This window comes from Pan troglodytes, chromosome X (genome assembly GCF_028858775.2).
Source record: "Pan troglodytes isolate AG18354 chromosome X, NHGRI_mPanTro3-v2.0_pri, whole genome shotgun sequence".
NCBI classification, from domain to species: domain Eukaryota; kingdom Metazoa; phylum Chordata; class Mammalia; order Primates; family Hominidae; genus Pan; species Pan troglodytes.
Genome location: NC_072421.2, coordinates 52,661,424 through 52,675,815, shown reverse-complemented (window position 1 = coordinate 52,675,815; position 14,392 = coordinate 52,661,424). Strand labels below are relative to the sequence as shown.

The window sequence follows — 14,392 nt, the reverse complement described above, 5'->3', positions numbered from 1 at the left end:
GTTGTGAACACTTGCTTTCACTTGCTATGCACCTGATGACGAGGGTCCGCAGCCATGCCCATGTTCGTGAAAGGTCACCACGTTCTGCTTCTCATCATGGGCATGTGTCATATCCCCCAGGCTGAGGCGAGAAGAGAGAAGGAAAGTAAGTGACAGCGAGTTCCCACTGCCCAATAACTCAATCTCAACTCCTCCAGACCTGCAGACCCTGCACACTCTGATTCTGTCCTACCTCAGGACCTGGACACGCCTTCCATGGTTCCTCGAAGTGAACCATCTGCTCATGCCACAGTGACTTCCTCGCCTGGGTTATCCATTCCTAGGCTAGAGGAAGGTGTGGCCACATATCAGGGCTGACCTGGGGTTTGGGAAGCCACAGCATCCTGGGTAGGGAGGATCCCTGGATATATAGGGCAGGGAGTAGAAAGAGCATGGGAAATCTCATCATTCAGCCTCAATGCTGTATACTAGAAAATTATGAGACAGGAATGATTTGGGAAACAAATGACAAGATGGGATACCAGTACCATAACAGAATAGCACATCTGCAGGGATGTGGGGGATGAGCCAAAGGTTCACTTACGGAGTTACTCCTCATCTTCCTCAGGGTCGCTGATCTCTTCATAAATCACCAGCTGCTTTCTCTCACGCAGTCTGTGGGTCCAGGCACGTCTTCCCCTTTTGGGTCCTATGATGAAGAAGAGTTGGAAGATGAGGGCTGGGTAGGTTGAAGAATGTTAGGCTCTGTTTTCTCAAAAAAAGGAGATGCCTCCCCCCTCCCAAGTGCCCATGGGCCTTCTTTATCCAGTTTTTCACATTCTCTGGCTTAGAGAGGCTGAGGCCTTAGATCCACACCAATACACGACAAATACCAATTAAAGTTTTAACTTCTGGCTCCTTCCGTTGTCAGGTTTAGATTCCCAACGTCTTCATTTACAGGAACATTCACCCATACCTCCTTTCATGCTGCACATATTTGTTAAGGGCACAGAGGCATACCTTGTTTTATGGAACCTCATTTTTATAGTGCTTTGCAGATACTGTAATTTTTTGAGGGGAATTCTCACCAATGTTACACTTTTCTGTTATTATTATATCTGTTATGGTGATCTGTGATCAGTGAGCTTTGATGTTATTATTGCAATTGTTTTTGTTGTTTTTTAGTCTTTAAAATAATTTTTTTTATTTTTGTGGATATACAGTAGGTGTACATACTTATGGGGTATGTGAGATGTTTTGATACATGTATGCAATGCGTAATAATCACATCATGGAAAATAGGGTATCCATCCCGTCAAGCATTTATCCTTGTGTTACAAACAATCCAGTTACACTCTTTTAGTTATTTTTAAATGTATGACTAAGTTATTATTGACTATAGTCACCCTGTTGTGTGTAAATGTTTTGGGGGTAACAGGAACTCCACCCAGAGAAGATGACGAACGTAATTGATCAATGTTGTGTGTGTTCTGACTGCTCCACTGATGAGCGCTTCCCCGACTCTTTTCCTTTTCTTGGGCCTACCTATTCCCTGAGACACAGCAATACTGAAATTAGGACAATTAACAATCCTACAATGGCCGCTAACAGTTCAAATGAAAGGAAGAGTTGCATTCTCTCACACTAAATCAGAATCTAGAAATGGCTAAGCTTAGTGAGGAGGGCATGCTGAAAGCCAAGATAGGCTGAAAGCTAGGCCTCTTGCACCAAATAGCCAAGCTGTGCATGCAAAGAAAAGTTCTTGAAGGAAAGAATAGTATATAATACAAAGGAAAAGTTCTTGAAGGAAATAATAATACTAATACCCAGTGAACACACGAATAAGAAAGCAAAACAGCCTTACTGCTGAAATAGAGAAAGTTTGAGTGATCAGGATAGAACATGAAACCAGCCACAACATTCCTTTAAGCCAAAGTCTAATTCAGAGCAAGACCCGAACTCTCTTCAAGTCCATGAAAACTGAGAGAGGTGAGGAACCTGCAGAAGAAACGTGTGAAGCTAGCAGAGGTTGGTTCATGAGGTTTAAGGAAGGAAGTCATCTTCATAACATAAAAGTGCAAGGTGTAGCAGCAAACCCTGTTGGAGAAGCTGCAGCAAGTTATCCAGAAGATCTAGCTAAGATCACTGATGAAGGTGGCTACACTAAACAACAGATTTTCAATAAAGATAAAATAGCCTTTTATTGGAAGTAGATGCCATCTAAAACTTTCACAGCTAGAGAGGATTCACTTCAACTTTGAAAGAAGTTCTAAAGTGGCTAAATGCTATCGAATAGCATCACATACTACAGAGAAATCTTTCATGAAAGGGAGAGCTAATCCATGTGGCAAATTTCACTGTTGTGTTCTTTTAAGGAACTGCCACAGCCACTCCACCCTTCAGCAACCACCACCTTGATCAGCCAGCAGCCATCAACACTGAGGCAAGACCCCACACCAACAAGAAGAGTGTGACTCACTGAAGGCTCAGAAGATTGTTAGCATTTTTTAACAATGAATTATTTTAAAATTAAGGTATGTACATTTTTAGACATAATGCTATTGCACACTTAGTAGAGTACACTATAGTGTAAACATAATGTTTTTATGCACTGCAAAACAATAGAAAAACAATGTGTGTGACTCACTTTATTGCAGTGGTCTGGAACCGAATCTGCAATATCTCTGAAGTACACCTGCATTGGGTATCAGGCATTGAGCCGAGTAAGATATGATCCCAGGTTATCACTGATAGAATCGCTTGAGCACCTTTCATGTCATCAGGCCTTCTAGATTAAATTTAATGTCTCCAAACAATTTATGAACTATGATTCTTTATTTCCATCTTATGGACTAGGAGTCTGGAGCTGAGAAAATTTGAAAGACTTGCCCCAAGTCACGTGGTTTTTTATATGGGTGACAACTCCAGTCTGTGTCTCTGGAAGTCATGTCTAACATCTCATCTGGAGCTGGGCGAGCTCCTCAGCCCAGCCTGGACCCAGACTTGTCTGGGATCCATGCCACACATCCAGTCCACACACCTGAACATAGCCAGAAAAGCCAGAGGAGTTGTTCCCAAATTGATTCCTCTTACCAGATCTCTTATTAATCTTCTCAGAAGTATTTGCTTTTCCCGGGGGGGCGCAGCTGTTTCCCATCGTTCTGTGGGCCAGATGCTTCTGACACTCCCTTCGAATCATTTCCTTCCTCTGCTGGCTTCTTGGGCATGATCTTTATAATGTGAAGGTCACAGATAAACAGAATCAGTGACATTTCTATAGTGCTTTAGAGCTTACAAAGCATCTTCACATGCATTACCTTAATCAATGTTCTCAACAATGCTGGGAGAGTTACACTTGCCTAAATAAGAGAAACCTGGGAGATTAGAAGCAAAAGGAATGGCCTAAATGAATGGGGTTTCCAGGGTTAGAATGCTTATCTTCACACTTTTTTAAGACTGACATTCGTGCAAACAGCAGAAATCTCCATGTGATTGAGAGTGTGGTACACAGAAGATTTGGAGAAAAATAGCATTCTAAGAATTCACAACGTCTAAAAAAGGAAGAACTTCTATAAAATACAAGGGATCCCATATAAGCTTGTAGACAGCTGCTCAGAGAGTAAAAATAAAAACGTAGAGAGGGGACAAAACACTGCTGGGAAAGATGGTGTGGGGAGATGAATACAGGGAAGGGAGAGGGAAAGAAATGGTTTGCTGAAATTTATCTAGGCAGCAAAGAAAGCAGTAACAGATATGGCATACCACCCTACTGAGGCACCAACATTGAATGTGGAATTCAGTGAGGTGGTGCCCATACCAATTCTGGTTGCATTGGGATGTGTCATTGACCAACAATATTAAGCTACTTTTTTTTTTTTTTTGACAAAGTCTCGCTCTGTCACCAGGCTAGAGTGCAGTGGCGCGATATCGGCTCACTGCAATCTCCTCCTCCCCTCCTCCCCGGTTCAAGTGATTCCCCTGCCTCAGCCTCCCAAGTAGCTGGGACTACAGGCAGGCGCTACCAGGCCCCACTAAATTTTGTATTTTTAGTAGAGACGAGGTTTCACCATGTTGGCCAAGACGGTCTCGATCTCTTGACCTCGTAATCTGCCCGCCTTGACCTCCTAAATTGCTGGGATTACAGTCATGAGCCACCGCGCCCGGCCCTTAAACTACTTTTTACTCAACTTCCTCACTTATGAAATAGTGAATAATACATGTAAAATAGACTAAGGGAAAGTCCTCTCTGAGCTTGTAAACGTTGTTCAAATGTAATAATAATAACAATGAATACCTTTCTGGATCCTTCTTTGAATTCGTTCTCCATACTGGCAACCCAACTCCCAGATCCCTTTACCTTCTAAACCAGAGCTGAATCTGCACTTCCGGAATCACTCATTCAGGGGCCTCTGAGGGATCCCCTGGGCTGGGACTGGGGCTTCTCGGATGCCCCAGGTGCAGACAAAGCCCTTAAGGAGCTCAAGGAGGGGCCAACAGTCAAAGCGATTCCTAAGCCATGGGAGTGGCCCTGGTAACAGAAGAGAGGCCAGCTGGTCCTTCCTGTTGAGAGAGTGGGTGTCTCAATGGAAGCACCAGCAGGCCCTATGGGGTGAAGCTCTAGTGAGCAACATCTGAACTTCATAAACAAATACAAACGTGAATGAGCTTTAAATGGCTTGAAGCTCTGGATTAGACTACCACTGCCACTGCGCCCCAGGAAAATTCTTTAACATCTCTGTACCATGATAGCCTCATTTTATTGTTATATTGCTGATAATTATGGTCTATAACATGAACTATTATTCTTTACTTCCACTTCATGGACTAGGAATCTGGAGCTCCAATAACTTAGAAGATTTGTGCCAAGTCACATGGCTTTTATATGGATGACAACCGAAGTGTGTGACTCATTACTATTTGGAGATAATAAAAGAAACAACATCATAGAGGTCTTCTTATGGATTAAATTAATTAATCCATGTGAACTCCTTAAAATAGTATCTGGCATCACTATGAAAACAAAAGAAGTATTAAGGATCACAACTGTTAGTATTATCAAGCCGTCGGTGCTACATAAGTTGTTGTGATAGACATGGGGAGAAAGAGGCAATGAGGGCATTTTTGATATTCTCCCACTCTTATCAGTGTTCACATCCATGAAGGGAAAAAGGTTCTCTGGTCCTTTAGATTTGAGAGATACCCACCTTCGGGATGATTCTCTGGAGCCTGCCAAAAGTCATCTGAGGACGTTCAACTGGAAGAGAATACATCAGAATTTTTCTTTGTTGGTAAAGATTTCCAAACTCTAGAGAGACTTCTGTCGCATGAGGGCATTCTGCAGCAAAGGGTTATGAGTCCACTCATTGTTGAGGAGTTATTTGAGATTTGCTTCTGAATTATGTTTAGTAATGGTTGGTGCATTTATCTGTGGCATCAATTCAGAATTTTACATCTCATGGTTTGTCAAATGGGGGTTAAATCCCATCACAGTCTCATCTTATTCCATTACATATCTTTTACTTTTTCCCAAATAATTAAATTTATTGGTTGGGAATCTGAACTGTATCCACTCAAGATGTGAACAACTAAAAATCACTGTACACTTCAAATGGGTGGATCTTATGGTATGTGAATTAAGCTGTTAAATGTGTGATGAACCATGGATAATTTAGTCCAGTGGCTCTGAAATATTTTCAGTATAAAGACACTCCTTTAATGTCAAAACTTGACAGACACTCAAGCACTGGCTTTTCAGGTCTCTTATAGTGATTGCGGGAGATGGTTGATTCTGGCCTGTTTAGTTGGGGAGTAATAGGTATATTGAAGACAGTTTAGACACTCCGACCTTGTCTTATGATTGTATTGTCAGAGCAGAAGAGCAGGTAAACACATATGTCCCCTTTATATTCCTGAAATGCACAAAGATCTCTACCGAAGAACCTGTCTTTTTTTCATCCTATGTTATCTCTGCTCACTGACAATTGGGAAAGCTCTCTGTGTGTTAGATGAGGGAGCACTCTTTCAAACTCACTTCCAAGCTCATCATGGAGAATTGGGGTTGTTTGGGAATGAGAAGACTATTTGGTTTTAATAAAGTACAGAGAAACAGCGATCTTTATTACCTAATGTGTTCATCACCCTCTCTCTTAAGATATTTATCCAATATCTACATGCTGTTAATGAAACAATCTCCGGAAGTTTTTGGCGGATCTACACTTTTAACATTTTCTTTTTTTTCACTTTTAAAATTGTCTTAACTGTCCTTTCATTCATTAACAGTGTGTGGCAAGAACAACATGTCGTTTAAAAAAGGAATATTTCAAACACACAGAAAAGTATGGGGAATAATATTAAGTTCAGTCGCATCTCAAGATTACCCCATGACTATGTTAGGTCTGATTTGTTTATTCAGAATGTTAGAAACACTAGAAACGGCCTGGGTGCAGTAGCTTACACCTGTAATCCCAGCACTTTGGAGGCTGAGGCGGGTGGATCACCTGAGGTCAGGAGTTTGAGACCAGCCTGGCCAACATGGTGAAACCCCGTCTCTACTAAAAATACAAAAATTAGGTGTACATGGTGGTGGGTGCCTGTAATCCCAGCTACTCAGGAGGCTGAGGCAGGAGAATCCCTTGAACCCGGGAGGCAGAGGTTGTAGTGGGCTGAGACTGTGCCATTGCACTCCAGCCTGGGCGACAAGAGCAAATCTCCAGTTCAAAACAAAAACAAAAACAAAAACAAAAACAAAAACAAAACAAAACACACTATCAACAAGTCATGACTGAAGCTGTCTGTGCAGCACTCACCAATCCCTGCCCCCGCCCCTTTTCCATTTACAGCCAGTCTCCTCAATTTGATGCCTTTTTATTCGCATTTATGTTTTTATGCATTTACCATTTACTTATTATCCATGAAAATACATATTACTGTTTTGCATGTTTTAGAATTTTATGAATAGCCTCTGTAGTTAACTTTCTGTATGCAATTTTTTTTTTCACTCAACCCTGATGTGTATGAGGGAACAAATGCCAGAGGATCTTTCCCAGGTAGCTGAGCTGAAAAGCAACTGGGCTTCAGGAGACCTTTCCAGCCACTTCCCATCTACTCACCCTGAATCCTGCGGTTACGGTCATTATCAAAATCATTCCCCTGGAAGTCTGTGGCCTGTTTATTACACATGAAAGGTGGGAGGGTGACATTGAAACCTAGAAAGAAGCAAAATGTTTATTCCTTAAGGGACAAACTTAGGCCTGGCACGGTGGCTCATGTCTGTCGTACCAGCACTTTGGGAGCCTGAGGCAGGAGGATTGTTTGAGGCCAGGAGTTCAAGATGAGACTGTGTAACATAGAGAGACCCCCATATCTACAAAATATAAAATAAAATTAGTTGGGCATGGTGGCATGTGCCTGTAGCCTCAGCTATTCCATTGGCTGGGCAGAAGGATTGCTTGAGCCCAGGAGTTCGAGGCTGCATTGAGCTATGATTGCACTACTACACTCTAGCCTAGGTGACAGAGTGAGACTCTGACTCAAAAAAAAAAAAAAAAAAAAAAGGGAGAGAGAGAGAAAAAGACAAGCCGAGAGAAGGAAGGTAGGGTGGGAGGTGTGCTGCAATGCCACAGAGACCGTTGGGCTCATCAGAACAGACGCCTAAGGGAGAGAAAAGTGCAGGGTCCAGGTACAAGCTCCACTATGGCCAGTCCCTGCCCTCAGCTCTGACAGGATACAGAAGAGCAGAACACCCAGAAGCTGCCTTGTGATTTTTCCCCCCACAAAAGGAAAATGTGGGGTACTTTCTGCAGCCTAAGAAGTAGCCATAGCAGGAAAAGGGATGCTCATGTATCCCCAGACTTGTCTGTTCCTAGAACTTTCTGTTACCTAGTTTAGTCATGGCCTCATAGTTTCTCTTCATATACACATAGCTGATTTTCTCCGAGTATTTCATCTTTTCCCACTCTTTCTTAGAGAAGTATGTGGCAATATCATCGAAGGCCTAAAAAAAAAAAAAAAGAAATTTTGGCAGCGACTCAGCTAGGTATGTCTGCCATTCAGCTGGAGCCACTTCCTGTGTGCTGGATCTGGGAAGTGAGGATGATAATCCGTCCTGGTTGATGCCATAGCTAACTGAGAGACCATGGGGGACCTACCCTAGCTTCTCCCGTGGCACACATTAGGGCTTTAATGCTGCTGTCTGGCTCTCTTCCCACCTTCCAGAATGGACTGAGAGTTACCAAATGTAGTGCAAGGTCACAGACTTGTCTCCAGGGATGCTAGGTGATGACAGAGTGCAGGTGGGAAGCTCCCAAGGGTCCAGATCTCCCCCGAGACCCTGCTCCTTGTCCCCAGTACCTCTGTCCTCCCCTCCTCAGAAACCTGGTCACCCTACTCTGTCCCCTGGACCACTGCTATGCCCCCTCCAGGTCACCTTACCTTGCTTCTCTTCTCTGATGTTTTAGCATCATCCCTGAGTCTCTTTGCAAAGGCGTCGTCTCCGTTCATGGCACCAGGAGCAGTCTGACCTGCAAGAGAAACAGCCTGAGACTTTCTAGCCACAGGACCTTTGGTCCTGTGGAGGCAGAAATCAGTGAAGGCCGGCCACACTCAGTCACTTGGAATTAGGGGTTGCATGTCTGCATTCGGGGCTTATCTGTCCCTGAGTAAGGACATGGGGAGAAGTCAGACGAAAACAGGGAGCCTGGAGTCTCTGGGAGAAGTATTGCTTGGGGATGACAGGTTTCCTAGCAGCCTTGAGTCTTTGGGAGGCGTTTGGCTAATGTTGTTAGTAGTTTCCCTGGGGCTAGGCTTACCCTGAAAGATGTACAGACCCTTGTTGGGGAGGCAGGGACGTGACTGTGTAACTTTATTCAGTGGGGGCGTTCTGACACCCCCACTCAATAAATAAAGGGAGGGAAGTGAGTCCCAGACATAACCTGGTCTCTCTGGTGATGGATCTGATCAGGCAGAGGGTTGAGGGGTTCTGTTCTGTTGAAGAGAAATGACCTTCACTAATATGAACAGATTTAGAGGCTATTACTCGGTGATTTGCAAATTATTAGAAGGAAGACAGCTAGAATCTCTGAGACTAGATGAGCCTGCCATCACTTACAGAAAATGTGGGGTGTTTCAATTTGCAGCAATCAGCTAGGCACAGTGGCTCATGCCTGTAATCCCAGCATTTTGGGAGGCCGAGGCATGCAGATCTCTTGAGCCCAGGAGGATGAGACCAGCCTGGGAAACATAGCAAACCCCTCATTTCTACAAAAAAAAAAAAAAAAAAAAAAAAAAAAATCACAAAAATTTAGCTGGGGGCAGTGGCACAGGCCTGTAGCATCTCAGCACTTTGGTCAAGGGGGGCGGATTGCTTGAGCCCACGAGGTCGGTACCAGCCTAGCCAACCTAGCGAAACCCTCTACTAAAAAAAATAAAATAAAATAAAATAAAAAGTATTAGTGGGGGCGGGGTGGTGCTCACCTGTAGTCTGGAGGCTGAGGCAAGAGGATCTCTTGAGCCCAGAAGGTCGAGGCCAGCCTGGTCAACATAGCAAAATCCCATTTCTACTACTAATAATAACAACAAAAAAATAACATCAGCGAGGTGGTTCTTGCCTGTAGTTCCGAGGCTGAGGTGCGAGGATCACTTGAGCTGAGGAGGTCAAGCCCAGTCTGGCCAACATAGCGAAACCCTGTCTCTAGTAAAAAGAACAACAACAAAACTAGCAGGGGCAGAATGGCACACATCTGTAGTCCTGAGGCCAATGTGCGAGGATCGCTTGAGCCCAGGAGGTTGAGGCCAGCCTGGCCAACATAGTGAAACCCGGTTTCTACTAAAAAAAAAAAAAAAAAAAAGCGTGGGCAGGATGGTGCACTTCTGTAGTCCTGGGGCCGAGGCAGAAGGATTGCTTAAGCCCAGGCGGTCGAGGTCAGCCTGGCCAACATAGCGAAACCATCTGTACTAAAATAAATAAATAAATAAAAAATACTAGTGAGGGTGGGGTGGTGCGTGCCTGCAGTCCCAAGGCCAAGGTGGGAGGATTGCTTGAGCCCAGGCGGTTGAGGCCAGCCTGGCCAACATAACGAATCCCTGTCTCTACTAAAATACCCCCCCACAAAAAAATACCAGGGGTGGGATGATACAGGCCTGTACACCCAAGGCCGAGGCGGGAGAATCCTCCATGATGATCGTCCTGAAAGGCATTAGTTGTCTTTCAGTCCTCAAGATTTTCGGAACCCCAAGCACTTGACGGCCCTACAGAAGCTTCCTCCTTTTCTATCTGCCCCGATTAGCCCATCTAGGGTGTCCCTTGAAGAGAACCTACTTCAGAGACAAAGCAGTGGTTGCGAGGTCGGCAGCAGTGGTGGCGAGTTGGCAGCATTTGGTGACAAAGCACTTGACGGCCCTACAGAAGCTTCCTCCTTTTCTATCTGCCCCGATTAGCCCATCTAGGGTGTCCCTTGAAGAGAACCTACTTCAGAGACAAAGCAGTGGTGGCGAGGTCAGCAGCAGTGGTGGCGAGTTGGCAGCATTTGGTGACAAAGTGTGGCTGGAGGAGGAGAAAATATCCTGCAATGTCACTGCCCCAGGATGATGGACCAATCAGGGCAGTTAGTGAGTTCACCATCTGGCCAATCAGAAGTCAGAACAGTAGGTGGGAAAAGCCAAGCTGATGTGGGGTCTATCAGTCCAGGCTCCAGGGACAGAACCTTCTCAAAATGGAGGCAGAGACTCTGATTTTCCCGCCTAAAGCATCCCCTGGGATTGGCTACTCCAAGTTCAGAGTACGCATGCTCTGATTTTCTCTTTAGATTCTTCCAAAATCAGAGTATGCATGTGCTGATTTTCTCTTTTCATTTTTCCTATCTCCCTTACCCCCCCAGTGGTGGATTGTTGTTCAGTTTTAATAAGGAGTGTATATGAAGCAGGTCATCATCTCAAATCCTTCCTGTCAGTTCCTAACTTTTTCAGGTATGGAATTTTTCCTAGGAACTCTGTAGTGATGTAAGAAATTTGGGCCTGAGCGGTGGCTCACGCTTGTAATCCCAGCACTTTGGGAGGCCACAGCTGGAGGATCTCTTGAACCTGGGACGCAGAGGTTGCAGTGAGCCACGATCATGCCACTGCACCCCAGCCTGGGCAACACAGCAATACCCTGTCTCTTTTCTCTACAAAAAAATAAAATAAATAAAATTAGCGAGGTGGGGTGGTGTGCCTGTAGTCCGTTACTCAGGAGGCTGAGGTAGGAGGATAGCTTAAGCCCAGGAGTACGAGGTTGCAGTGAGCCATGATCTGGCTACTGCTGCCTACCTGGGCCACAGAGAGAGATCTTGTCTTTAAAAAGAGAGAGAGAGAGAGAGAGAGAGAGAAAGAAAGAAAAATTTCAGTGAGCCAGTCCCAGTGGCTCATGCCTGTAATCCCAACACTTTTTGAGAGGCTGAGGCAGGAGGTGGAAGGATCACTTGAGGCCAGGAGTTCCAGAACAATCTGGGATACATAGTGAGACCCCCGTCTCTATAAAAAATTTTTTAAAAAAGAAATTTAAACAAAAAAAAAACCACTTCTACACTTCTATGTATGTTTTTTTCTAAAAGACCAAAGAAGCAGAAATATATTTTACCCATTGATATTAAAAATATTTATAATAATAGTTTTAAAAAGAGTATGTAATTAAGGCCCACTGTGTTCATCAGGGAGCTCATAAGTCAATTTGTCTAAGAAGTTTCCCCTACCCCCATCCCTAGTACCTCCAACAAGTCCCCTTTCTTCTCTGGGCTTTCCATCTACAGCCCTGATCTCTCTAAGATCCTCCCAGGATGACAGCAAGCTCTGTTAGGGCAGGGACAGGGCAATGGCCCTTGAGCCCAGCACAAAGCCCTTTATGTGCATCTTCCCATTAATTTTCACAATCTTCTCTTGAGTTAAATACTATTATCATCCCCAGTGTGCAGATGTTGAGACTGAGGCTCAGAGAATTAAGCAGTGTGCTCAAGTTCACATAGTCAGTGGGTGACAGAGCTGGGATTCACCCCCAAGATGAATTGAGTCCAAAGTCTGTGCTTTTATTTATGTATTTATTTATTTTTAATTAAAATAATATTTTTTAGAGATGGGGTCTTGCTATGTTGCCCCCGCTGATCTGGAAGGAACTGCTGGCCTCAAGCAATCCTCCTGCCTTGGCTTCCCAAAACATTGGGATTACAGGAGTGAACCACCCCACACCCGGCCTCAAAGTCAGTGCTTTTAATTACTCTTCTATATTGCCTCGACTGTTTGTTGAATGAATGAATGCATCTTACAACTGCAATGGTTCTTTAACATAATTTACATAACTCCTTACAATCACCCCAAATTCCCTCTGGCTGCTGTAACAAATTACCACAAACTTTGTGGCATAAACAACGTCAATTTATTCTCTCACAATTCTGGAGCCCAGAAATCTGAAATCAGTTTCACTGAGTTGAAATCAAGTTGTCAGCAGGGCTGTAGTCCTCCAGAGGCTCTAGGAGAGAATCTGTTCCTTGCCTCTTCCATCTTCCGGTGATTGCCAGCATTTCTTGGCTTGTGGCTTGACATGGGTCGGCTCTGTGTCCCCACCCAAATCTCATCTCCAATTGTAATCCCCACAGATTACAAATCCCCACGGGGGTGGTTTTCCCCATGCTGTTTTTGTGACAGTGAGTTCTCATGAGGTCTGATGGTTTTATAAGCATCTGGCATTTCCCCTGCTTGCACTTCTGTCTCCTGCTACCATGTGAGGAAAGTCTTTGCTTCCTCTTCACCTTTGGCCATGATTGTTTCCTGAGGCCTCCCCAGCCATGCGGAACTGTGAGTCAGTTAAATCTCTTTCCTTTATAAATTACCCAGTCTCGGGCAGCTCTTTATAGCAGTGTGAGAACGGACTAATACATGGCTGCATCACTCTAATCTCTATCTCCATGGTCATTGCCTTCGTTTGTTTTCTGTTGCTATAATGGAATACCACAAACTGGGTAATTTATAAAGGATAGAAGTTTATTACGTATACAGTTCTAGAGGCTAGGAGTCCAAGAACATGGCGCTGGCATCTGGTGAGGGTTGTGTCATGATGGAAGGATGAAAGGCAAAAGCAAGTGCAGGAGACAGACAGAGAAAATGTGGCTAAGCTCCCTTTTATAACAAACCCAGTCTCGTGATAACTAATCCACTCTTATGATAATGGCATTAATCACTTCCTAACAGCCCCACATCTTAATATTGTTACAATGGCAATTACATTTCAACACAAGTTTTGGTGGGGACGTTCAAACCATGGCAGGCATACTGCCGTCTTCTCTTCTGTCTGTGTCAGATCTCCCTGCCTCAATGTGATAAGGACACTCATTATTACATTTAGGGGCCACCCAGATAATCCAGGAGAATCTCCCCATCTCAAGAGCTTTAACATAATTACTTTTTTTTTTTTTCGAGACGGAGTCTCACTCTGTCACCCAGGCTAGAGTGCAGTGGCGTGATCTCAGCTCACTGCAACCTCTGCCTCCCAGGTCAAGCAATTCTTTGCCCCAGGCTCCTGGGTAGCTGGGATTACAGGTGCCCGCCACCATACCCAGCTAATTTTTATATATATTTTTTAGTAGAGACGGGGTTTCACCATCTTGGCCAGGCTGGTCTTGAACTCCTGACCTCGTGACCCATCCGCCTCAGCCTCCCAAAGTGCTGGGATTATAGGCGTGAGCCACCATACCTGGCCAACATAATCACTTTTTTTGTTGTAAGCTAACACTCACAGGTTCCAGGGGTTACTATGTCACTATCTTTTGGAGGGGCGTTGTTCAGTCTACTACAACCTGCCCTCTGGCCCCCAAGGATTCACATCTCTCCCACATGCAAAATACATGCACCCCATCCCCAAATCCTCAAATGTCTCAAACCATGCAACATTAGCTGAAGTCCAACATCTTATCCATATAAGATCAGCTCAAAATTACCAAATCTCCTCATCTAAAACAGATATGGGTGAGACTCTGGTTATGAAACATCCTGGGGCAAAATTCTCCTGCTGTGAATTTGTGACACTAGAAAACAAGTTATCTGTTCCAAAAATAAAGTGGCGAGACAGGTGTAGGATAATAGTTACAGATACTTCCATTTCAAATGGGAGAAACTGGAAGAAAGGAGTCACCGCTTCCAACCATTTTGAAATCTAGCAGGACAAATTCCATTTGGTTTCAAGGACTCAGAATAATCCTCTGTAGCTTGAAGCTCTCCCCTCTCCCATAGCCCTCCTCTCAGAATGTATGTCATAGTGATTCACACCTTTAGGCCAGCAGGTCCTTTGTGTAGCTTCCAAGATAATATCATTTCTATTACCAGCTATGGCTGAGCATAGTGGAAGAGCTCCTTGAGTCATGTGCCTGATCTCTTCAGCACTAGCAAACATGGC

The 14,392-nt window shown here is 44.3% G+C and overlaps 1 protein-coding gene across 1 annotated transcript; it reads right to left on the bottom strand.

The window, feature by feature from the left end:
- Positions 1-587: 587 nt before the first annotated feature.
- On the bottom strand, positions 588-8,478 carry LOC465644 (putative protein SSX8). Its single transcript, XM_024353049.1, is given in 7 exon segments — positions 588-688; positions 3,073-3,118; positions 3,120-3,209; positions 5,184-5,233; positions 7,089-7,184; positions 7,858-7,972; positions 8,410-8,478. Coding segments are annotated over 7 exon segments (567 nt in total).
- Between the last annotated feature and the right edge of the window lie 5,914 nt (positions 8,479-14,392).